The 22729-nt window shown below is 45.9% G+C and overlaps 2 protein-coding genes across 6 annotated transcripts in view; one reads left to right on the forward strand and one right to left on the reverse strand.

Annotated features, from left to right (window-relative positions):
- Nucleotides 1-686: 686 nt before the first annotated feature.
- Nucleotides 687-12919, forward strand: ADPRH (ADP-ribosylarginine hydrolase). 4 transcript variants are annotated; one of them, XM_083737088.1, is made up of 5 exons: nt 687-894; nt 4349-4539; nt 4890-5205; nt 11070-11430; nt 12280-12919. In XM_083737088.1, exons 2-5 carry the CDS (start codon nt 4504-4506, stop codon nt 12677-12679), a joined length of 1113 nt encoding a protein of 370 aa, XP_083593214.1. In that variant the 5' UTR covers nt 687-894; nt 4349-4503; the 3' UTR covers nt 12680-12919. The 4 variants fall into 4 exon arrangements, with proteins under 4 accessions (XP_083593214.1, XP_083593216.1, XP_083593215.1 ...); XM_083737090.1 differs by lacking the exon at nt 4349-4539 and having other exon boundaries at nt 688-907; XM_083737089.1 differs by lacking the exon at nt 4349-4539 and having other exon boundaries at nt 688-894.
- A 2595-nt stretch (nt 12920-15514) lies between these two features.
- IGSF3 (immunoglobulin superfamily member 3) overlaps nt 15515-22729 on the reverse strand; it is a 113030-nt gene continuing 105815 nt past the window's right edge. For both annotated transcript variants that reach the window (XM_083736146.1, XM_083736145.1), the window contains 2 exons: nt 19709-20134; nt 15515-18470 (listed from right to left, as the gene is read on the reverse strand). In XM_083736146.1, the coding sequence (XP_083592272.1) occupies nt 18220-18470; nt 19709-20134 (677 nt within the window). In that variant the 3' untranslated portion in view covers nt 15515-18219. The remainder of the gene's footprint in view (nt 18471-19708; nt 20135-22729) is intronic.

The raw sequence follows: 22729 nt of genomic DNA on the forward strand, positions 1-22729 counted from the left end.
TCCTCTTCCTGGTTTCTAATTCTGCCTGTAAGCTTTGCCATCTCGACGTCCTTCATCAGTTTTGTCTGCCCCTCTTCTTTGGTGGGAGTTGTAGACCCTTAGGATGATCTAATCTAATACCCTGCAAAACACAGTTGCAGCAAAAGCAGCATGGCTCCATGAGTGCCGGATTTCTGTATAAGCTATGCAAAATCCTTTATTTTGGCTGCTGATCCCTTATTTTAGAGGCTGCTGGTCCCTTATTTTCAAATCTGTAAGTAGACAGCTATGAATTTATCCCATCAGATTCTACGGGACGGGAATGGAAGGGAATTCACCGTTTCTGTTTGTTATTATGTGATGTACCTATTTTGTGTTTTTATACTGTCATCCGCGCTGTGATCCTCGGGTGACGGGCAACATATACATTTAATAAATAAGTATTGAGCGTTAATTTTAATTTACATTTGTGTGTGTGTGCGTGAGAGAGACCCCCCCCCCCTGCGTCTTAAATCGTGCAGCCTCGAAGAGGGGCGCTTCCCTACTCATATTTCCACTTTTAAATTCGCTTCCACACGGCGTCTAGTCGCGTGTTTGTTGACCGACAGATTAGAGGCATCTCCCCGCCGCCGCCGCCCGCTGCTTGCAATCCAGCCCCGAAGAAGCGATCACATGATTAGGATGGGCCCTCCTCTTCGCCCGCGCTCTCTCCCAAAGTAGCTCCTCTCCAGTTCACTCGCTGCTGACGAAGGAGCGCAGGCCAGCTACTTAGTCAGGAGGACGACCGGCGCTCGGAGATTGGCTGCGGCGGCTGCTGTTTCTGTTTCTGCGCGGCTTGGGCGCAAGTCCAGCCTCTCCTCCCCTTTCACTTTCCTTTAAGGGGGTTTCCTGCCCGAGCTTCTGCCTGCATCGCCGGTAAAACTCAACTGCAAGTATCTTTCGCGCGGCGAACAAATCCATGTTTGGGAGCTTGCAAAGCCGACCCAACTCAGGGGGCGCCCGCCTGGGCTTGTGCTTCTGCCGCTTGGTGCTGGCGGCAGCGTGCAGCGCCCGATTCTGTTCTTTCTCGGAAGTAAGGCCCACGAAGCGCCGAAGCTCTTCCCTCCCAATCCAGGCTAGGCATCAGACGGCCGGTTTAACCCGGCAGCCCCCCACCCCCAGGGAGCGCTTACTCGCAAGCAGGGCCCGCTGCAAGAGTACAGAGTTGTAGTAGCCTCGGAGTAAGGAAAACCCAGTGGATCCCCCCCCCTCCCAGTTCCACACCGCAGCGTGGAGCCGCCGAGTAACGGGCTGCAATCCCAAACCCGCCCACCTGGGGGTGGGGGTGGAGGGGGGCGTTGAACTGAACAGGTCTTGCTTCTGAGCAGAGGCCAGGTTGCGCTGTGTGAGGGGGGGTGGACACCGACTTGTCATCGCCCTCTGCCTGGCTCTGTCTAGCAGATTCGAAAGGACTCGTTCAACAACGGTTCTTTAAAATTGCTTTCTTTTGATTCCAAGTACTCAGAAAAAAATCTGTCAAAATCTTTCCACAATTTCTACTTTTAGTTTTTATTTATTGACTTGATTGAGGGGTGGGCAGCTGCCCCCCCCCCCCGCAGCTATGCCCGTGCAGCCTGAGTCACGGCAAACCAAGTGGCGCATCTCCCAAACCCGGGAAGTTTCCACTTTGCTCCTCGGCGGGTCCCGCTTCTTTGACGGGGGTTGACTTAACTCCGAAGTTTGCATTGCATTGCATTGGCAGCCGTCGCTAAGGATGGGTGACGGTGGGCTGAGGCGGCTGCCTTAGCTCAGAAGTTTTTTTTCCCCTCCTTTTTAAAACCCGGGCATTATGAGGAAGGGGTCAAGCGGCGAGCCCAGGGCGCTGGGGGTGGAGGGGCGAGTCATCTTTCAGGGGCGGTGCACTCCCTTCTGCTGGGAATCGACAGTGCATGAGGAAGCGCAGCTGCTGCCTGCTCGTAAGAGGGCAGGAAATGGTCGCGGAATGCTATTCATTTCTACCCAGAGCAGCCGGATTTAACCACCACAGTCGCCAGAATAAGACAAGGAAACATGACAGGGCCAGCTAGAACAAGGCAGCTCGCCTAGGATGGCAGCCAGGCTTTTCAAGCTTAGGCACCTTTCTCCCAAGAAGCAGCCCCACAAATACTGTGTGAATTGGGCCCTCTTGCAAAAAAACAACAACAAAACAAAAAACAAAACCAAAAAACGGGAGCATTATATCACATGCAGGTTGGTAACCGCTTGTGGGCCGAGCGGAGTTTCCCTCCACACCTCCAATATATTGGGGGCTACATGCAAATAACACTGTATGATGTCTGAGGCACAGGATGTGGACAGGTGACACTTTCCCCATAATTGCATTTCCCTACTGGCAAAGGTTTATTTAACCTATTGAACCATTGACTGCTGTTAAAAGCGCAAGAGCCCCGGAGCCCCGCAACGCCAACCCTAAGACGGTCAAGGAATGCAAGTTTCATGAGATATATAAACCAGATAGACAAACCTTTAATCGGTGGCAATGCTGCCAGAGTCCGTGCAAGAGTGGGTGTGGTATTTTAGATGGCAGTGGGGGGTGGTCTGTGTCAAAAGAGACTTATGCTCTACCGTAACCAAAAGGCAGGTGACCATGTTTAGGAAAATCCAGTATGGAATTGTTCAGAAGCATGCTTAGAACATTTATTGCAGGTATTTATTATTCATACCTCACAGTATCTACAGTGATGTAGATATTCTGCCCTTTCCCCTTTCCTTTAGGAGCAAGAAAAGGAGCCTTTAACATGATTGTGTTGATTTTAGTGATTGTACCACCAGCAGCAACTCACTGCCAGAAATCCCCCTATTTTTTCTCCATGAGTTGGAAAACAATGAATCACTCTCCCCTCCTCTCCATGTTGCTGCTAAAACCAATCTAACTGTCCCACAACTGCATTTTCATTAAACAACAACAACCCAACAGAAAGGGATTAGGTAACAACCTTTGATTACCCTGCAGGGTTGTCAAATGTTCTGTGCCCTTCCTCAGAACAACATTAGTAGAACAATGTACCTCCGGTTGCGAACGGGATCTGTTCCGGAGGTCCAGCCATATCCTGAGGATTTTGCAACCAGAGGTGTCTGTTCTGTGTAGAGCGCTTCTGCGCATGCATGAGCTGCGAAACACTTCCAGGTTTGCCACTTTCGCAACCTGAAGTTTACGTTACCTGAAGATAACGTACCCCAAGGTTCCACTGGATTCACATTCACATTATCAGGGAATTTTTTAATGCTTCTGCAGATTAAAAAAAATTCAGATTACAAAAAATTGCATAAAACTAAACCCTTATTAGGGACGTGGGTGGCGCTGTGGGTTAAACCACAGAGCTTAGGACTTGCCGATCAGAAGGTCAGCAGTTTCAATCCCCGCGATGGGGTGAGCTACCGCTGCTCGGTCCCTGCTTCTGCCAACCTAGCAGTTCGAAAGCACGTCAAAGTGCAAGTAGATACCGTATTTTTCGCTCTATAAGACGCACCAGACCACAAGACGCAGCTAGTTTTTGGAGGAGGAAAACAAGAAAAAAAAATTCTGAATCTCAGAAGCCAGAACAGCAAGAGGGATTGCTGTGCAGCGATCCCTCTTGCTGTTCCGGCTTCTGGGATAGCTGCACAGCCTGCATTCGCTCCATAAGATGCAAACACATTTCCCCTTACTTTTTAGGAGGGGAAAAGTGAGTCTTATAGAGCAAAAAATACGGTAAATAGGTACTGCTCTGACGGGAAGGTAAACGGCGTTTCCGTGCGCTGCTCTGGTTCGCCAGAAGCGGCTTAGTCATGCTGGCCACATGACCCGGAAGCTGTACGCCGGCTCCCTCAGCCAGTAAAACAAGATGAGCGCCGCAACCCCAGAGTCGGCCACTACTGGACCTAACGGTCAGGGGTCCCTTTACCTTTAAACCCGTATTAGAAAGCACATGCACTTCTATCATTGCTGCTACCTTTTAATTTTGGGTGACTTTTGCCCAGTCATTGCTGCAGTACAATCTTGGATTTCTCCATTCTTTTACCTGAGTGACTATTGCTTTTCTACCAGGAAATCAAAAGAAACTAGCTTCAAAATGAACCAGGAAATTGCTTCAAAATAAAGTAGGCAGGCCTCCTTTATTAGTGGAGTCTTGAGAGAAAATAGAGAGTGACAACCCCCCCCCCCCCAGGAAGTCTCAAAAACGACTCCAAAATGAATCAGAAAGTCCCTTTTCCTTTATCTGTAGGAGTGACTTCTTGGGTCATTTGAAAGCTTATTGATTTATTTAAAATACTGTTTAAAAGCTAGTGTGTGCACGCATATATACCAATTGTTTTCAGAAGTTACCTTTTTAATGTATATGTCCTGCAGGCAGACTTAGGTGGCAGGTTACATCTGCAGCACTGTTCACATGATCAAAACGTTCGCACCCTGAAAAGTCCGCAGCTAGAGCAGTGCTTCTGTGCAAGCGCGAAGCGCGAGAGAGTGCTTCTGCGCATGTGGCGAAACCTGGAAATATACACATAATGGGAGCAGGCCTAAGCTGGAGCAGGACCGCAATGGTAAGTCCTGCCCTTGGACGTATGCGCATTTGTTTGCACATCTGCAGTGTGTACAGGTGTTTGATCATGCAGACAGTGCATGAGCACTGTTCATAGGATCAAACATATGTAGGGAGAGCAGGATTGAGGCTTGATCTTTCTAGGATTCTGAAGGATGTATATCAAGCACTCACAAGCATGAACGAGACTGAAATTATAGAGACAGGCAGGGACCAAATATATTTCACAGGATCCCTGCTCTTTGTGTACTGTGGGTTGATTTTCTTAGACATTTTGACCACATTGCAGTTTTAACCTGTTTTTCATCAGAGGCTTTATTGATTGCAAACTATTGTTTTGCATGAGGACAGAACATGTGTTCGGGCCTGCAAGAGAACTATGAGGCTGCCATGGTGCTGAGTGCCGTTGGAGATGCCTTGGGCTATTACAATCAAAAATGGGAGTTTGTGCGCAGCGGTGAGAAGATTCACAGCGAGTTGGCCAAAATAGGCGGCCTGAACAAGCTCAACGTGGCAGGCTGGAGGGTCAGCGACGACACTGTCATGCACTTGGCTACTGCTGAAGCCTTGGCAGCAGCTGGGGAAAACCCAGACTTAACCCACTTGTATAAACTCATTGCAACAAACTACAGAGATTGCATGGATGACATGGATGGACGAGCTCCAGGTAATCTTTCCTAAACTTTTAAACATATGAAAATAGAAGGCACCAGTTTCTGGATCGTGCATGTTCTATGTGTTCAGATTGGAACATGATGTTTCCCAAAGGCCTTAGAGTCCTGCAGTACAGTGGTACCCCGGGTTAAGTACTTAATTTGTTCCGGAGGTCTGTTCTTAACCTGAAACTGTTCTTAACCTGAAGCACCACTTTAGCTAATGGGGCCTCCTGCTGCTGCCGCGCCACTGGAGCACGATTTCTGTTCTCATCCTGAAGCAAAGTTCTTAACCCAAGGTACTATTTCTGGCTTAGTGGAGTCTGTAACCTGAAGCATCTGTAACCTGAAGCATATGTAACCCGAGGTACCACTGTACTATTAGAAAGGGTTCCTTTCACAACTCTGTCCAGTGGCCACAGTCAACTTTTACGGCTCTCATTAATTTAATGCTCAGCTCTGTTTTCTAGTCAGATCTCATAAAAGCAGGGAGTGGGAACCTTCAGGCCTGCCAGAGGATGTTAGCATCTCTGACCACTGGCCATGCTGGTATGAAATCTAGAGGGCTGCAAGCTTCCCACCCTTGCATTATAAAGGGAGAGCAGCATGGGGATATGAAACAGGAGACATATAGCCCAGAATAATGGCTGTGATACCCTACCATCACTGTGCAAGGTAGGCTAGGTGGAGATACGATGGCATTTTAATATTTTGTATTTTATAGCTGTATTTTAATATTTTGTTGGAAGCTGCCCAGAGTGGCTGGGGAAACAGCCAGATGAGCGGGGTATAAATTAATTATTATTATTATTATTATTATTATTATTATTATTATTATTATTTCCAACTGAACTTCAAATCTGTGCTGAGGTTTGAACCTGTGATTCCCATGGCTGTAGCCAAATCTCTCAATTTCTGGCTCACCTCATCTCATACTTTGATATCAATAGGAATGGACCTCAGTGCAATGAGCAACTTTCCGTCTGCTTCAGCTTTCCATCTTCAGGAGGACACTTTGCTCTTCCACTTAGAATACAAACATTGATTGTGTTATCCTCCAGATGTTGGACTGCAGCTTCTGTCAGCCGTGATCAGTATGACCAGTTGTCAGGGATGATGGGAATTGTAGTTCAAGAATATCTTTAAGGTTACAGATTCCTCCAGCCCTGACTTACATCCAGCCTTCCCACTAAATATACTCTGTTTAGAATCTAGTATATTTTAGTTCACTCCCATTCTGTGAAATGGATATCTCCTAATCCAGTAAACATGCTGGCTGCTACAGATTGTTCGTTGTTGGCAAAGGCCTATATATCTTCAGAAAGAACCACTTTGTTTCTTTGCAGTGAGAAGCATGGGCTCATCTGGGCCTTTCATTTCAAAGTATTTAGCTCCTGCCAGAGAGCTAGGAAACAAGAGTAGGGCTGCATGGCAGATTGGCATTTATTTGTTTGCTTTTTTCACTCCAAGATTGAGGAACCACTTTAAGGAAGAGGTGTGCTTCCTTTTTCTTCCCATCTCTCTTCAGTTACTTTCCCCTCCTGTGATGATGATTACATGTGTGGCTATGTTGCATTTTCAGTGTCTGGAATGGGGAATTTGGGAAGTATTGATTGTATGCGCTCCAGTCTGTGGATTCTGAGCTTTTCAACAACATAAGAGCCAAGTGTGCCAGAGATGATAAGCAGCTCAAAACGGGATTTGCATAGGACATCTGCTCATAAAAAAATAAGATGGCTGAATCCATCTATGCAAAGTTGTACCATATGCTCTGCAAAAGGAATATTATGATGCACGAGGATGCTATGAACCCATCACAGGAGCCTGAAACACAATTCAGGGTTTGCCTTTTGACTGCATTTGGGTGATAGTCTCTCTTAGAAGCAATGGACTTTTCCTGAGTCCAGCTAGGTTAGAAGGAATCACTGGGCAAAGTGGGTTGCTTCTGCACTAGGTGTTTTCTGACGACTTCCACTTCACGGAAAATCCTGGTGATGTTCCTGCTGAAATGTTGCATTCCAGCATTTCCCATTATGCTTTCTTTTAATGTCTGATTTGGGGTGTTTTTTTCTGAGTTTCAGAGCACTTCTGGGCCTCTGGGCTTGCGTTTCTTCCCTTCCAGGTCTCTTCTGCTATTACATTGCTAGCTTGTGGTAGGCTTTTAAATGTATTTATTTATTGCCTACCTGCACTTGGGAAGCTGCCATCTAGCTTAGTCTTATCTACTTGACTAGCTGGTGATGGCTCTCCATGGTTCCAGACAGGTATTTCCCAGCATGCAAAGCATATGCTTCTCCACTGAACTGCAGTTTCTTCCCCTGAAAACTTCCTGATTGCACCGAAGGAAAAGTACCATAGCAAATAACGTCAGGAAAATGTTCACTGGTGTGATCATTGTAGCCCCAAACTGAGAGGGGTGGAGCTTCCTGCTACACTGAGCTGGGAAAGAGGATTGTGAAACTCAAACCTGTTAGAGACTGATGAAATTCAGGGGATTCCCCACTGCCCCACCCCTGAAAAGGCTTGCGGGGGGGGAAATCCCCCTACCTGCACTGTCCCTGGGAAAGGCTTTCTCAGCAGGAAGACACTGCTGCTTTGCCAACCTCACCACGGCTTGATTTGACTGGAAGGCCCAATGAAGCATGGAATGCGCCAATGAACTTTTAAAAAACAACAAAGTACGTTTTATGTACTTGTGCTTTAGTGCAGAAAGGCAGTTCTGGACATGGACACCCACACGCCCCACAGTGTTACCTGCAAGCTTAGCTGTGACACTGCCCTTGTTGAGCCACATTACTATTGTCTTGGAAATTTCATGGTGTAACAAGGAGCACGCACAAACAAAGGATAGAAAATACATCATATGAACCCTTAAATATATACAGTGAGAAAATGCATTTGAAAGGGGGAATGAGAGAAACAAAATAGTTTGAATGAAAGTGTCACCAAAGAGAACATTTGAGACAACGTAGAGTATAATGCCAGGCACAGGCTATAAGTTGGGAAATCCCCTGCTCTAATTTTGGTGCTGTAATTAATTCACTTGGTCTTAGTGTGAATATGGTGACGAAACTACTAGACTCCTGTTATTACTCAGCTGTACTTTCATGATCAAGCTGATGTGTGGAATCATGTTGATGACTTGACATTTATATAGCACTTTCCTTAAATATTTAGACTTCCAGAAAGTGGAAGCTGTGATGTTGCTTATGTAGCAGCATCAGTGTATCATGTTTGTATGCATGCATGCATGCATACTGTATTTGCATATTTTGGAACTAAAATCCAGACATCAGTTTCTTTGCCCTGCTGGTGGCACAGCTTAGTGCTGCAGAAGCAGCACATGTCCTCCACCAGAAAGGTAGCAATGGGTTCAGGTTTGTGTACCAGGCTTAAAACAGCCGGTCACTCAGACCTTGCTACCCGCGCAGCACCTTGTGTATCCTCCAATCTCTAGGCTAGCACAATCCACAAATATCTTATGGGACTGGGGGCTGTGTGATAGCACTCCTGATAGCCTGAAATCCCTTTGGCAAGCACCTAAAACTGCAATGTCGAAGGCTGCCTGCCAAGACCATTGGTCCATGTTGCTTAGTACTGCCTACAACAGGAATAGCCAAAGTGGTGCTTTCTAGCTGCTCCCATCAGCTGCAGTCAGCATGGACACCTGTTGTCTAACAACAGCCGCAGGGCATCCACCCTGGCTGTCCACCATTTCCACTGACTGACAGTTCTCCAGGGATTGGTGTTGTTCCCAGCCCTACCTGGAGATGGAAGGGATTGGACCTGGGCTCTTCTGCAGGCAAATATGTGCTCCGCCACTGATCTACTGTCTCTCTCCTGGAAACGGGCAATAAAATGTGTCAACTGAAGTTGGTGGAGCAACCAAATGGGGACAATAAGAGCATAGTTGTACAAGCAGTCACAGCTGATGGTCAGAATTTGAATAATAGTTATATTACCAGGGTCTGTTGCCCCACTTGCCAACCCAACCTATCTGCCTTCCCCTTGCCCACCCACTCCTCCCTTTTGCCCTCAACTATCTCTTCACAGCTCACCCAAACCACCACTCCCTCCCCAACCCCCTTTAAAAGAGAGGGATAAGCGCTTTAGAGAACAATTGGCCAAACTACTTTCTAAAGCGCCTCTGCCCCTTAAAACAGCTTGCCTGAGCTGCCTGCCCTCCACGCTGCTTGACTGCTTGTCTACCTGTTGTTGTGCTGCAACTGCAGCATGACAACAGCTTTACATGTTTATGTACATAGGAAAAAGTCAGCAAGCTGACTTAGGCTGCAATCCTATGTATATGACAATAAGCCTCATCCGTGGGGTATTGTAAGACTTAATTTCTGAGTACACATATAAGCATCTGTTATGAACCATGGTATGCAAATGGAGCATAAGAAATGCTTTTAAGATTGTACAGCAGATGAAAAGATTGTCTATAGGTAGCTGGGAAGAATGTAGTTCACTTCATTTAGAGCTTGTGTGTGTTTAGATACGATGCTAATTTCCTAATGGTACATATTGAATATCCTAAATAACTGCAGGCCAATACATAAAAAAAAAATCCAACTTTAAAGCTGCGTCAGCTTTAAAGATTGGCATCTGGTATCTATGAACTCTTGGGTGATGCAATTCAAGAATGCTAAGAAGAGTCCTGTCTGATCAGAAGGGTTGATTTAAGAGTCTGTTCTGTGAACATGAGCTGATCTTGGGAGACACCCCAGCCAGTTTCACATGTCTGAGCTGTAGGAGTTTCCTAGTTATAACATGCTGTCACCATGCAATTCCCTCCTAGTATGGAGTAAGGGTACACTTGTCACCTCTTTTCCACTTCCACAGTGCATTTGTTTGCTTGTAGATGGGCTGGGGAGAAAGGGGACATTATTTTTTGCTTGATAGCAATTTGGAAGAGGTCCTTGATTGAACCTTCCACCCCCCCCCCATATTCATCATTGATTGGGATCTCTAGAGCCAGTGTGGTGTAGTGGTTAAGAGCGGTAGTCTCGTAATCTGGGGAACCGGGTTCGCGTCTCTGCTCCTCCACATGCAGCTGCTGGGTGACCTTGGGCCAGTCACACTTCTCTGAAGTCTCTCAGCCCCACTCACCTCACAGAGTGTTTGTTGTGGGGGAGGAAGGCAAAGGAGAATGTTAACCGCTTTGAGACTCCTTAAAGGGAGTGAAAGGCGGGATATCAAATCCAAACTCTTCTCTTCTAGAGATTTATGGAATAAAAAACACCCCCTGCTCCTGCTCAGCTCAAAACGGAAGGACCACCTTCTGCCAAACCCAAGATCTGTTTCAGGGGTAGCCAACAGGGTGCCCTCCTGATTACGTTAGACCACAACTCCCATCAGCCCCAGCCAGAATGACCTGTGGCCAGGAATAATGGGATCTGTAGTCCAACAACACCTGGAGGGTGTGGTATTGGCTGTGTCATAGGGAGGGTGACTCCCTGCTCTGGTAACTTTCAGACTGGATTGTTGCAGTGCTGGTGCTGCCTCGAGAAAGATTCAGAAACTTCGACTGGTCCAAAAAAGCAGCAACCAGATTACTGGCTGGGGTTCACATTTAGAACTCACTCTGGAACCTTATGAGAGATTACTAGTAATAAATATTAATAATAAGAAATAATGATAAAAAGCATTATTAATACATATAGTTGTTAGTGTTATTAAATCTTGTTATTCATAATGATAGTCCTATTGAACCCTCAGGAAATCAGTGCTTATTGATCGAAAGCATTAAAGTTGTTACCTGGTGCTTGTGCGTAGACCATACCAGGTTGAGGATGCTTAACTGCAGGTCAGCCTGAGATGCAAATGAACAATCAGGGCAGATGTACAAGTTTCCCACCTTTCCCACCCTTCTTAGGTAATACCTGCATGGCATACGCCTTGAGATTGGATCCAGACAAGCCGGAGAGCTGGATACCCGACTTCTCTGAAACAGGAGGAGGGTGTGGTGCAGCCATGCGGTCAATGTGCATTGGACTGAGGTTTCGTCACCCAGAAGAGCTGGAAAACTTGATCGCAGTAAGCATAGAGAGCGGTCGGATGACTCACCACAACCCTACCGGCTACCTTGGATCCCTGGCTTCTGCTCTCTTCACTTCTTATGCCATAAATCGCAAGCCACTCCAGGAGTGGGGGAAAGGGCTCATGGAGGTGCTACCAATGGCAAAAGCCCATATCGAGAAGGCAGGTTCCTTTGTGGAGAAGAACTTGCAGCGCTGGTAAGTAATACACATTTTGGAAGTCGGAAGGTTCTAAAAGCCATCTGATAGATTGAAATAGTTACCGATATGATGTTGAGAAAGTATGAAGTGTACCTCCTCCTCGAAAAGTCCGGAGGGTGGCAACACAAGAATGGGCCTTCTCTGTAGTGACTCCCCATCTGTGGAATGCTCTCCCCAGGGAACTTCTCCTGGCGCCTTCATTATATATCTTTAGGCACCAGGTGAAAATGTTCCTTTTTAACCAGGTCTTTGGTTGATCTAATTTGCATCCTATGCCCTTTAAAATTTGGGGGGTTTTTTTGGTGGGGGGTGCTATTGGTTTGTTTTTATTTTGATTATGTATTTTGTGGTTTTATATTTTGATTTTATTCTGTGAACCACCCTGAGATCTCCGGGTATAGGATGGTATATAAAATCAAAAAATAATAGTAATGTTCCTTGTGCTGGTGACCAAGATAGAGGGGAAGGAAATGGATGCTGCTTATTATCCTGGGAACAGGATTCCCCAAACCTGGGTTTCCAGCTGTTTTCAAACTACAATTCCCCTTATCACTAGCTAGCAGGACCAGTGGTCAGGGATGATGGCAATTGTAGTCCAAAAACATCTGGAGACCCAAGTATTTGAAACCCTGCTGTATAATATTGAAACATTGACCCTGAAGTACGTATGTACTACAACAGAGAAAGCATTTCCTGATCTGCAGATGTCTCAAAATGTGCTGGACGTTAAGACTTTCTAAGTTTATACTGGGTTTATTTTTATATTCATACAAGGCATATTCAAATACAGTCTTAATATGAAATCCTAGATATTTACATACCTTCCCATGGGTTTCTGTTTCTTAGGAACTACTTTGAAAGGACATGGAAGAAGTACCTGGAAACAAGAGGCATTTCAGATGGGAAATCTCCTCCATCCTTCCCCGAAGTGTATGGAGTGAAAGAGAGAGATGAATTCTACACGTCCTTGAGCTACTCTGGCTGGGGAGGTTCAAGTGGGCATGATGCTCCCATGATTGCTTATGACGCCATCCTTGGTGCTGAGAACTGGATTGAGTTGGCTCACAGAGGTTTCTTCCATGGTGGGGACAGTGACTCCACTGCGGTCATGGCTGCATGCTGGTGGGGGGCAATGCACGGCTTCAAAGGCATCAATGCGAATAACTATAAGGAAATTGAGTATAGAGACCGATTGGAGAAAGTGGCGAGGAAACTCTATCACCTGAGCTTGACTGCAGAGCAGTGAAGTCACACTTGCAGGGCAAGACATCCCCTGCAGAGATCTGGAAGTTGCTAACTAATAGCCTCTGGTGTTGTTCATTCTTGCCAAGCATATAGTGCAGTAAATCAAGAGATTTAAATATAGCAAAATAGAAGGCCTACTCTTATGAGCTCTTACTTGATGCTTTAACACTGAGTGTAAAGTCTGCTTGGATACTAATTATCAGTGAAATATTAGTGTGGGCCAATAAACTTGAGAAATCTATGAGACAGTGGTGTAAATGTGAGTGGCAGAACACAAAAGTTAGGTAGCGGGGGTGGGGGATATCACAGCAACTACTTGTGGGCATTATTTCTAAAATTTGTCATGCACAAAGATATTTTGGTGATGTTTTCGCAGGTCTTTGACTTTGAGAGTTTAGTATCGGAGACAACTTTGCTGTCAAATTCTATACAGTGGTACCTCGGGTTACAGGCGCTTCAGGTTACTCCGTTAACCCAGAAATAGTACCTCGGGTTAAGAACTTTGCTTCAGGATGAGAACAGAAATTGCGTGGCACGGCAGCAGCAGGAGGCCCCATTAGCTAAAGTGGTACCTCAGGTTAAGAACAGTTTCAGGTTAAGACCGGACCTCCAGAACGAATTAAGTACTTAACCCGAGGTACCACTGTACTTTGTAGGCTACAATTTTTTTCCTTAGGTCTTGATTGGGAGTGGAACGTTTTCAAGATTGGGAATCTACGGGCACATCTTTCCCCAGTAATACAGGTATTATTTTGTGCCAGTTGTGTGCTAGACCCTTCCAAAAAGTTGCCATAGTCACGATGTGCCTCTGTCTCTAAAGCTGGTATAAGGCTTTTCAGTAAGGGTTGAGGCATCAAACTTCAAAGTGGAAACTGCCTTCTAAGTGATGGGTCGATAGATCTGATTAGCTAAGGCAGAGGTGGGGAACCTGTGGCCCTCCAAATGTTGCTGGACTCCAGCTCCCATCATCCTGGCCATTGGCTGTGCTGGCTGAGGCTGATGGGATTTGGAGTCCAGTTACCCGTCTGTGGAATCTTCTCCCGAGGGTTAGATGCCTTGCCCCACCGCTGTCAGTTTTTAGGTGCAAGGCTAAGACAATTTTTTAATTACCTAGGATTTTGGTGGTTAAGTGTATCAGACATAGTTTGCAGTTTGCCTTTCAGCTGGTTTTATATGCTTTTTATTAAGTCACTTTGAGAAATTTCTTTTCTGACCGTTCATGTGATATGGAAGTTAAGCGTGTCAGATTAGATGAAAACTAATAATAATAAAAAATATTAATTACAGTAAGTGTGTCAGATTAGGACCTGGGAGACCAGGGTTCCAATCCCCACTTGGCGACCTTGGGCCAGTCACTTCCTCACAGCCTAACCTACCTCACAGGGTTATTGTGGGGATTAAATGAGTGGGAGAACCATACACGCCACATTGAACTCCTTGGAGAAAAAGGTGCGCAGTATAAATCCAGTAAATAATTAAATAAAAAGTAAATAAATATAGAGTGAAGAAGAATACAATCAATCAGCAACAGTATCTGGAAGGGCAGAATTCCTCCTATCCCTGCCACTTATGGAAGACCTTCATCTGAATTAGAATGGCTTTAGGACATGTGGATTTCTCCAGAGTAGTTTTTGCACTTGAAGACAAGAATAAAACCCAAAGAACATTGAACTTGTAAGCCCTGTTCCTAAGGGGAGTTTTCTATGAACTTTTAACCTCTTCCTCATAACATTAATTTCTAAGACTCTTATTAGGGTCCAGAAATGGAAAATGTGTAATATAAAGAAATCAAATGATCCTTTGCAGGCGAAAAGCAGCAGAAATCCAAAAGTCCCCATTTCAAATCTCACCTCTGCCATGAACTCAGTAGGAGGCCTTAGGCAAGCCACCCTCTTCCTGCTCCAGTCCCCTCATCTGCATGATGGGCAATAAGAATACTGACTTACCTTATGGAAGCCCTCCAGATGTTTGGTTTGGCTGAGGCTGATGGGAATTGTAGGCCAAAACATCTGGAGGGCCCCAGGTTTGTGAAAATTCCCATACAGGATTCTTGCAGAGGTTACTAGATTAACATGTAGTGTTCTGAAGAATTGAAATTGCTACGCACATGTTAAATATTACTATTGAACTGTAAGACATCAGGCAGATAAGGAGGAGTTGCTGTTTAAGTACTTATTTTTGCTCTCAGTATTCTTGTGGGAATTATCTGTTGCCTTTTTGGAAGGAAAAGGGATCCATTTTAATACTTTTGAAACATGTTTAAAGTTTAAGATTGCCTCTCATGGGAAAATGATGAAAGTTACTGACCATGCAGTCCGATGGCCACCCCACCATGGGGCTTGGCTATGGACCATCATCATCATAGTCTCCTCCTCCTCCTCTCTCCCAAGCAATCTGTTTTGCTGGCTTAGGGGAGGTTGTCCTTCTAAGTACTTGCCAGGCGCTTCTAATCCCATGCAAAACCGGGTGTCCACAACATTAGCTTTCAGCACAATAGGGGAAGGGCAGGCTAATAAAACCCACCCTCCAGCACTGCAGGTGGCTCTCATCTTAGGCCACTTGGCAGCGCCTGGGGCCAGGCACTGGTCCAAGTGCTGGCACTGGCAGTGCATGTGACAGCTGCTCATTCATGAGGAATCGCTCCCATGCGTAGCAGCTGAGCCAAGTGCATGGCTAGAGCAAGAACCTCGGGGTCTGCGACAATTTAAGCATACAATTTGACATTGCAGGCACTGGTAGGGAGTTGTCCTTTTGACAGCTGGGTGGCATCAACAGGGAGAAGAGGAGGGAAGCTCTGGTAGCAGCGCCTTGAAGCCATCAACACAGGACATTGAAGTCACACTTTCAACACAGTTTACTACAGCTCTCTCGTGTAATGTATAAAACATTTAGTGCAACATGGTACAAAGTTCTTTAATAATAATAATAATAAAAATCCCACACTGTTTCCCCACATCATGCAAAGGTAGCTTGTTCCTTTTCCTCTGGGTTTATTGGCAGAGAAAAAGTTGTCCATAAAGCTTCTTATAGGCAGTGTCCAACGTTTTGAAAAGAAACGAGATCCTAAAACTGGGCAGCAACTTGGCAGCGTAATGGACAAGCCCTCTGTAAGGTAACCTGTGTGATCATCGGTGCTGCTAAAGGGACAATCCTCCCACTTGTGTCTACTGGCTTTGATAAAACACCTGCATATTTTCCAAGAGTCCACAGCCGCAGACTGGAATGACTGGCCGCTGGAGGCCGCTGTGGGACAGCTTTCCGTAGACCGAAGGAGCTGGGAGGGGAAGGGAAGGACTGCTGGTTATATAGAGAAGCATTGATGCTACTAGGTCAGTACAACAGATTTTTCAACGTGAAGATAAAGAGCAATGTTCTTTAGGGCAGGAAATCATCTTGCTGACTTGTTTCCTTTTTAAGAGCTGAATTGAGTTAGAGCTCCTGCCCCGAAGCAGTATATGTACAGGACATTTTACATTTATAAAACAACAGACACAACCTAGGGGCTCTCTTTCTGCTTTGCTCTTCATTCCCATTCACTTTTTTTGTTTCCTCCCTTCTGAATACACTAGGAAGGCAAGGAGGGTGGAAGGGTGTGTGCGTTCTCAAGTTACACACACGGAGGGGGTTTTTAATCTAGGAATAATAGTTTGCGGAGGCAGATTTGGTCCGGGGAACATTCTGAATGCTTTACTGGAATGCTACAAAGCCCTCCTTTGCGAAGGAAAGAAGATGATTTTTTGAAGAAGCATTAAAGCTTGGGTAAATACAGCAAGTTTACCCAGAGAGTAAGTGAGGTGAACATGTGGAACCAGCCGCCTGGCAGAACACATGGGTGACATAAAACCTCGGCGTGGACACATACCACTTGCAAAGCACCAATAATTAAAGCAAATGCGTTTATCTCCACAAGATGCTCTGATAGGGGCAATCAAAATTTACGATGTCACTCCACAGGAGGAGCGCGCTCTGCTGCCCCCCCCATCAACCTCCTCCTGCCAAAGCAGCTAAGCAGACTGGCATGTGTGGCTGGCAGCGCGTGCCCTTGCGTAGATTCAGTTGTCTCATGAAAAAGGTTGCAACTAGCTGCCAGGAAGACTTTTAGGAAGACAGCAAAACAGCCATTTTCTAGGAAGCACAACTTTCCCCTCTTATCCTAGAGACCAGAACGAGGGGCTGTAAGAGTGCTGGTCCACCAGGTATAACAAGCATTTCCAAAACAGCAGAGGAGAAGCACAGCTGGCTTACTCTGGCAGAAAGTAGGCACCCTGCCTTTACTGAGCCCCAACATTGTTAACACCATATCTTTCACAGAAAGAACAGCAGGGGTGGTTTTGTTTTTTGGCCGCAGCGTGTCCTTGAAGTCCACTTATTGTGGCTTCTGCAGGGCTGCGAGGAATGGTGGTGAAGGGTGCTGCACCTGGAGAAATAAAGCTGAAGAAGCAAAATGGCACACACACATAACGAGAGAGAGGGAGGAGGCTATTCAGAGGCCCTTGCTTGCCTGGTGAAAATTCCTTGGGGTAGTTAGTGCAACTGGAAGTAAAACTTGGGTCAACGTGTCCACACATTCTCTGCCCTGTGTTTCGGTATCCCAGAACCAAGTCGGAGCCAGGCCCACTTAAAGAGGCAGCCACCTCCCCACTTCTTAAATCATTACTTTGGTCAGTTTGAATGTCTTTTAAAAGTTTAGGTTTCCACCCCCTGCAGTCTCCAAAGGCATGGCAGTGGGGTTTAATAAAACCCAGAGGGCAACCAAATGCCTTTCTAGTAAACAGAACTGTGTATAGGCAGCAGTACTGGGGGGAATCAAGGTTCATGGGCTGTACCTCAGTGACACACACACACAGGCCGTTGCTGGATTGCAAGTGGCACAAGCAATTCAGTTGTGGTGCCAATGGCAAAACAACCTTATATGCATTTTCCGTCCCCAAAACAAATCAGAAACACCTGGAGACGGAGGGAGGTGGCAGAGGCTCTCTGCCCTGGAAGAACTGCTTGCTGCTTGGACTATAGGAGCAGTTCTGGTGCTATTCTCTCCCAGAGCAATAGGCAGCCCGTCGAGTCCTTTCTGGCCCTCTCCCAATACCAAGGCTCAAGTTCTGTCAAACCCAGCCCATTTGATAAAACAAGCTTCCTCGGAAAACAATGCACCCAGCTTTGGCACAACGAGAGCTCCAACAAAATCAATGCACTCTGGGGATTGTCCTCTGCATAATAATACAAGAAGAATATTGTGTGTCTTTGAGCAATAGAATTACAGGGCAAAGGACAACCGATGAGAACTGATGGAGGGGGAAAGCTCAGTTAGAAAAAACCACTATATACAGTGAACACATGGACCTTCTATCTCCCTTTGCAGTTGGGCTGGGTCTTCACAAGCATTCTGGGGTGCCTGAGTTCTTCCAGTCCCAGAAGTTCAGAGGGACCTCATGGTGGAGCTGAGTTGGGATCCAAAAAAGTACAAAGGCTGAATAAAAAGACAACAAAAACACTTCCTTTGGGTTCCAGGTGCATCTTCACCTCTCTGTGGGTCTCTCACTTTTAATCTATAGTCCCTGGGTGGATGCTGAGGACAGGAGGCTCCAGGCAAGTGGGTGAGTAGTTTAGGTGTGGCTCTTTGATCCACAGCAAGGGGACTCCGTTCTTGCCTTCGGAATTCTTGCTGGAATTCCTGCTTTTGAATCGCACCAGCAATATGGTGATGATGAGGATGCCGAAGATGGGGAAGGGGTAAAAGAACACAAAGTAGAAGAGGGAGTCATTGGAGCAGATGATGGACTGTAGAGACGAGCCTGGAAGAAGTTCACACAGGGAAGGGGGGAAGAGTTAAAACATTCAGAGCAATGAAACTTCATTTTCTGAGCACCTGAGCCTAATGGCCACTAAGCAAAGGCAATGGTGGCTTAAATGGGGGACCAAGACAAGCCAAACTATGTGAAGCAGCTGCCATTTTTCCCCCTTGGCTTTTTTGCCTCAATACACCAAAGTTTTATTTTGTTTACCCTGTGGAATGGGCACTAAAGTGGGAATGATTTTTTTAGATTCTCTGCTCCTATGAAAAGGGCTCTTTCCTAGCCCTAATCTGTTTAAAAAACACACATGGATACACAATGCAAAGGCTACAGCCTGTTATACTCAGAATTTTAGGATGTAAACTTGAGCCGAGCCTTGGAGAACAAGAGTAGTGTCATGCCTATTTTAGCTTTGCACTGGGCCACTAGAGCATAAAGAGAGAGCTCCTGCTACACAGAGGTGGGGAGGGAGGTTGTAGTCCTCCAGCTGTTGTTAAACTCCAACTCCCATCATCCCTAGCTGGCAATGCCAATGGTCAGGGATGATGCAGGTTGTAGCCCAACAACAGCTTGGGTTGGGCCACAGGTTGCCCACTTTCGTAACTCTAGATTTAACACTCATTACAAAGCCTCTTTGTCTGAAAGCTGGTGGGCTGTCCTACTTTTGGAATGCAACAGGTGCCCCATTGGGCTGCAGGAGACGTGCGTTCAGTGTCATCACAATACATACTTGCCCCTCTCAGCTGATTCAAGGAAAGCTTCAGCTGTTAATCGGCTACATAGAGTGCCACAGGCACTATTATTCTGCAAGTTGCTTCTATGCTCCACCCAGTGAAGTTTGAAGTTCCATATGGTTTCACCCTTGAAACATGCAGCATGATATATGTAATTCTCAACCCTAAACACATGAGCAGAATTTGCAGGTGTTACCAGGAACAGCTGAGGGATTATGGCAAGATGCGAAACGGGACATTCTCTAAGAATAAGGAGACTCAGCCAAGCCCATGCCTTTTAGGCCCAATTGTAATCAGCAGTGAGCGAGCCCTGACAGCATTGCCAAATTGGGAACTTCTCAACCAAAAGAACCACTGTCTCTGTTAAGTTTTGGCTTCCCTACAAAACTGAAATTCCAAGATCTTCCCCATTAGCTGAAAAAACCTTAGCCAATTTCGCTCCCCTCAAGCTGTATTACCCCTGGGCCTCTACACACAAAATCTCTCCCCCTACTAAAGACTCACCTGAGTCTTGCACATAAACAGCCATAAGGCCAGAATCCTCCTCTGCGAGTTTGTACCATGCTCCCCTGGGGTTGGGCAGCCACTCTTCCACCCGGCAGGAGTAATTGCCAGCATCTGTAGCCCCTGCTTGCAACACAGTCAGCCGATAGAGCACAGCCGAGAGCCTCTGGAAGCGCAGCCGGCCTTCCCAGGGGCTGGCTTCTCTGCTGAAGATGGCATCCTGGCCTACTCTTAACAAGGCCTCCCTTTCTTCTGCATACTTGCGACCAGCAGGCCCGCTTTTCTCTTTAATCTTCACGCTGAACCACGTCACGGCAAAGCGGGAGTCCCGGCTGGAGAGGGAGAGGATGTTGCAATCCAGATGGAACTGCCCCTGCTCTGTCACGGTGAGGTTGGCCATGGTTGTGTCCACTTGCAACGAGGCATCTGAAGATGGTGGGAACATGCACAGAGACTGGTTAGCTTCTCTCACTGCACAGACATAAATGCACAGACATGGCTTCTTCAGGAGGCCTGATCACTGGCCAGCTAAGCAGGACTTAATCTCCCTCAAATTGGAACGGAGTTTGCCTGTGACGGCTCTCTCCTGTCTTCAGGACTAACAGATCCAAAGAGGGAGGAGAAATGGAAAATAGCAGCCTTTACAGATGCACTGCATACTTTTAGATCATTAAGGAAGGAACTGTAGGGAAACAAAGAGTTTGAGAAGAGAGTAAGCCCAAGACGCAAACAACGCAATGGGCGAGACTGTGCAGCCTCTTTTATTACACTGATTGCAACTTGCTTACAATGAGCTGACGGCCATGTCTCTGTCCCAATCAAGACATCCTCTGAGAAAGACAAGAAGTTGCTGTGCAGCCTATTCTTTATTCCAAGAGCCACCATTATAGAGATTCATGATGTAACTGAAGACTGCAAAAATGTTCTCCAGTCAGAAAGAGCTCCTACAGTAGCTTACAAATAAGCTTGAGGTATCCTGTTGAAGGGTGGTATCCGCATTAACAGGAAGGGCATGGTTACTAGGCTCCTGACACCTCTAGTAACATTCAAATGAGGGAGATCATGACTAAGGGCTGCAGTAAGGGCATATTTATAACACAGCCCCTCCCCACCCCCATGTCTTGTTCACCATTACCAGAGCTGTGTGGGATAGGACCCAAGCGAGCAGCAGAGATGCCACTCCTGGGACACAGGAACTGGCACCAAAATCAGCCAAACACTTTCAAGGGTGGAATTTCATAAGCCCTAGCACATAGCAATAGGCACAAGGACTGCTCAATACATACAAAAACAGAGGGATATAGTGCATTGGTATCATTTGCTACAAGACATAAGGTGGGGGAATATAAGCTATGTTATTAGAAATATGGCAATACTTATACTGTACATTCACATTGAACTTACTAAAAAACAAAAGCTTTCCTTTATAATTAGGAATACAACCAACTGTATATTAATAAAGCCTCATCAATCTTTTCCCCTCCTTCAGAGTTTGTACTATTTCACTGGCCTCAAGGTTGGAAAATCTGATCAACAGCCCTCAAAGGATGTTTTTGGGAGAAGCAGAGAATTCATAAAAGTAAATGGACAGGACAAAGAATTCCTGATGTGTACAAAGACATTTAATTATTTTCAAACCTTGTGAGTCAAAAATTTTATGGGGCATAATGATTCCCACCACCTCTTCATTCCTCACAACTCAAAAGTAGCTGTTAAGCTTTCCACCCTCAAATTAGAACCGTTGGTCTGTCTTGGGGCTGTAACAGGTCATCTGAGAACTTTCAGCCCAAAAGGAAGATTTTGGAAGCTTAGTTGCAATGTGTGCAGCGTTCGCAATTACTAATGCCTGGAGACAACTCTTTTCCCATAGAGACACTTAGCTCTTTCTTCTTTGGCCTGAAAAATGTTTCTCTAGCAAAGATGTTAGTGATAAGATTTTCACGTTCTCCCAAGAGCTGGCTTGCAAATCCTGTCCTCAGCCCTGGAAAATCCTATTCAATCGCAAGCTACGCTTTGGGCATTCCACAGGCACCAACCAGTCTGGCTGAAGCGCACAGGGACTGTGACAGGCATCTGCAAGCAGCTGCACCAATTTGAAGGGTATTTCAGAGGCCAAATTTCACCATCTTAAACTTGTGCTGCCCGTTAGAAGCTGTGACTGAAATGCGTACAGACTTAATTTAAGCACTTCAAAGCCACATTATTTCCCTAGTTCTTAGAAATTTCTTTTGTACTTTCATTTTACCTAATTTAAAACGTTACCCTTGTGGGAAATTGTGTTGCCAGTAAATTCACTGTCAAACTTTCCGCATGGACATCTCACCAGTCAAAATGACTGTGTCCTCACCTTTCCTTCCTATGAACTCTTGAGGTTAAAATCTTAACCTGAGAAGCCAACCAAGCACCCAAAGCATACAATTATCTCCCATTAACTCACACACATTATCACAACAAACCAATGTGAGTTTGTAAACAGAAAGCTGTTTTATAACCCTCCCCCCCTCAAACCCCCCCATTTAAATGCATTAAATCAAAACAAGATGACCTTGTTTTCAAAACATGCCTAAGCTTCCTTTGCTCTTGTCAAGCTCTGGGGTTTAGGGGCTTAGAGACCTTGCAAAGGGGGTGGGGGGCGCGAGATGACAGATCCTTCCTCAGTACCAGGGAAGAGAGATGGCAAATTTCAAAATCCTAGTAAAGGATCTCTGTGTTTGGAACACTACTGCATTCCCTGTTTCATATTTAGAACAGAGGTTGTGGAGGGTCCTGAAGAAGGTAAAATGTGTATTACCAGCTGCATCCTAGTGGCTTAGCTGCAAATGTTAAGGTGTGATGAATCTAGGCAGAAAAAGAAAGGTGAGAGATATTGACCATGTCCCTACTCCTATTCCCCAGCTTAAGGGGTGAGTGCCAATATTTATGTAGCCAAAAGAGCACCGCCCATGCACAAGAGGGTGGTAAAAGCATGCTTGGGGGAAAACCTCAAGATTTGCAGAACAAACGGAAAAATAACTGAGGAGG

This window comes from Podarcis gaigeae (genome assembly GCF_964106915.1).
Source record: "Podarcis gaigeae genome assembly, chromosome: 4".
Classification (NCBI taxonomy): Eukaryota; Metazoa; Chordata; class Lepidosauria; order Squamata; family Lacertidae; genus Podarcis; species Podarcis gaigeae.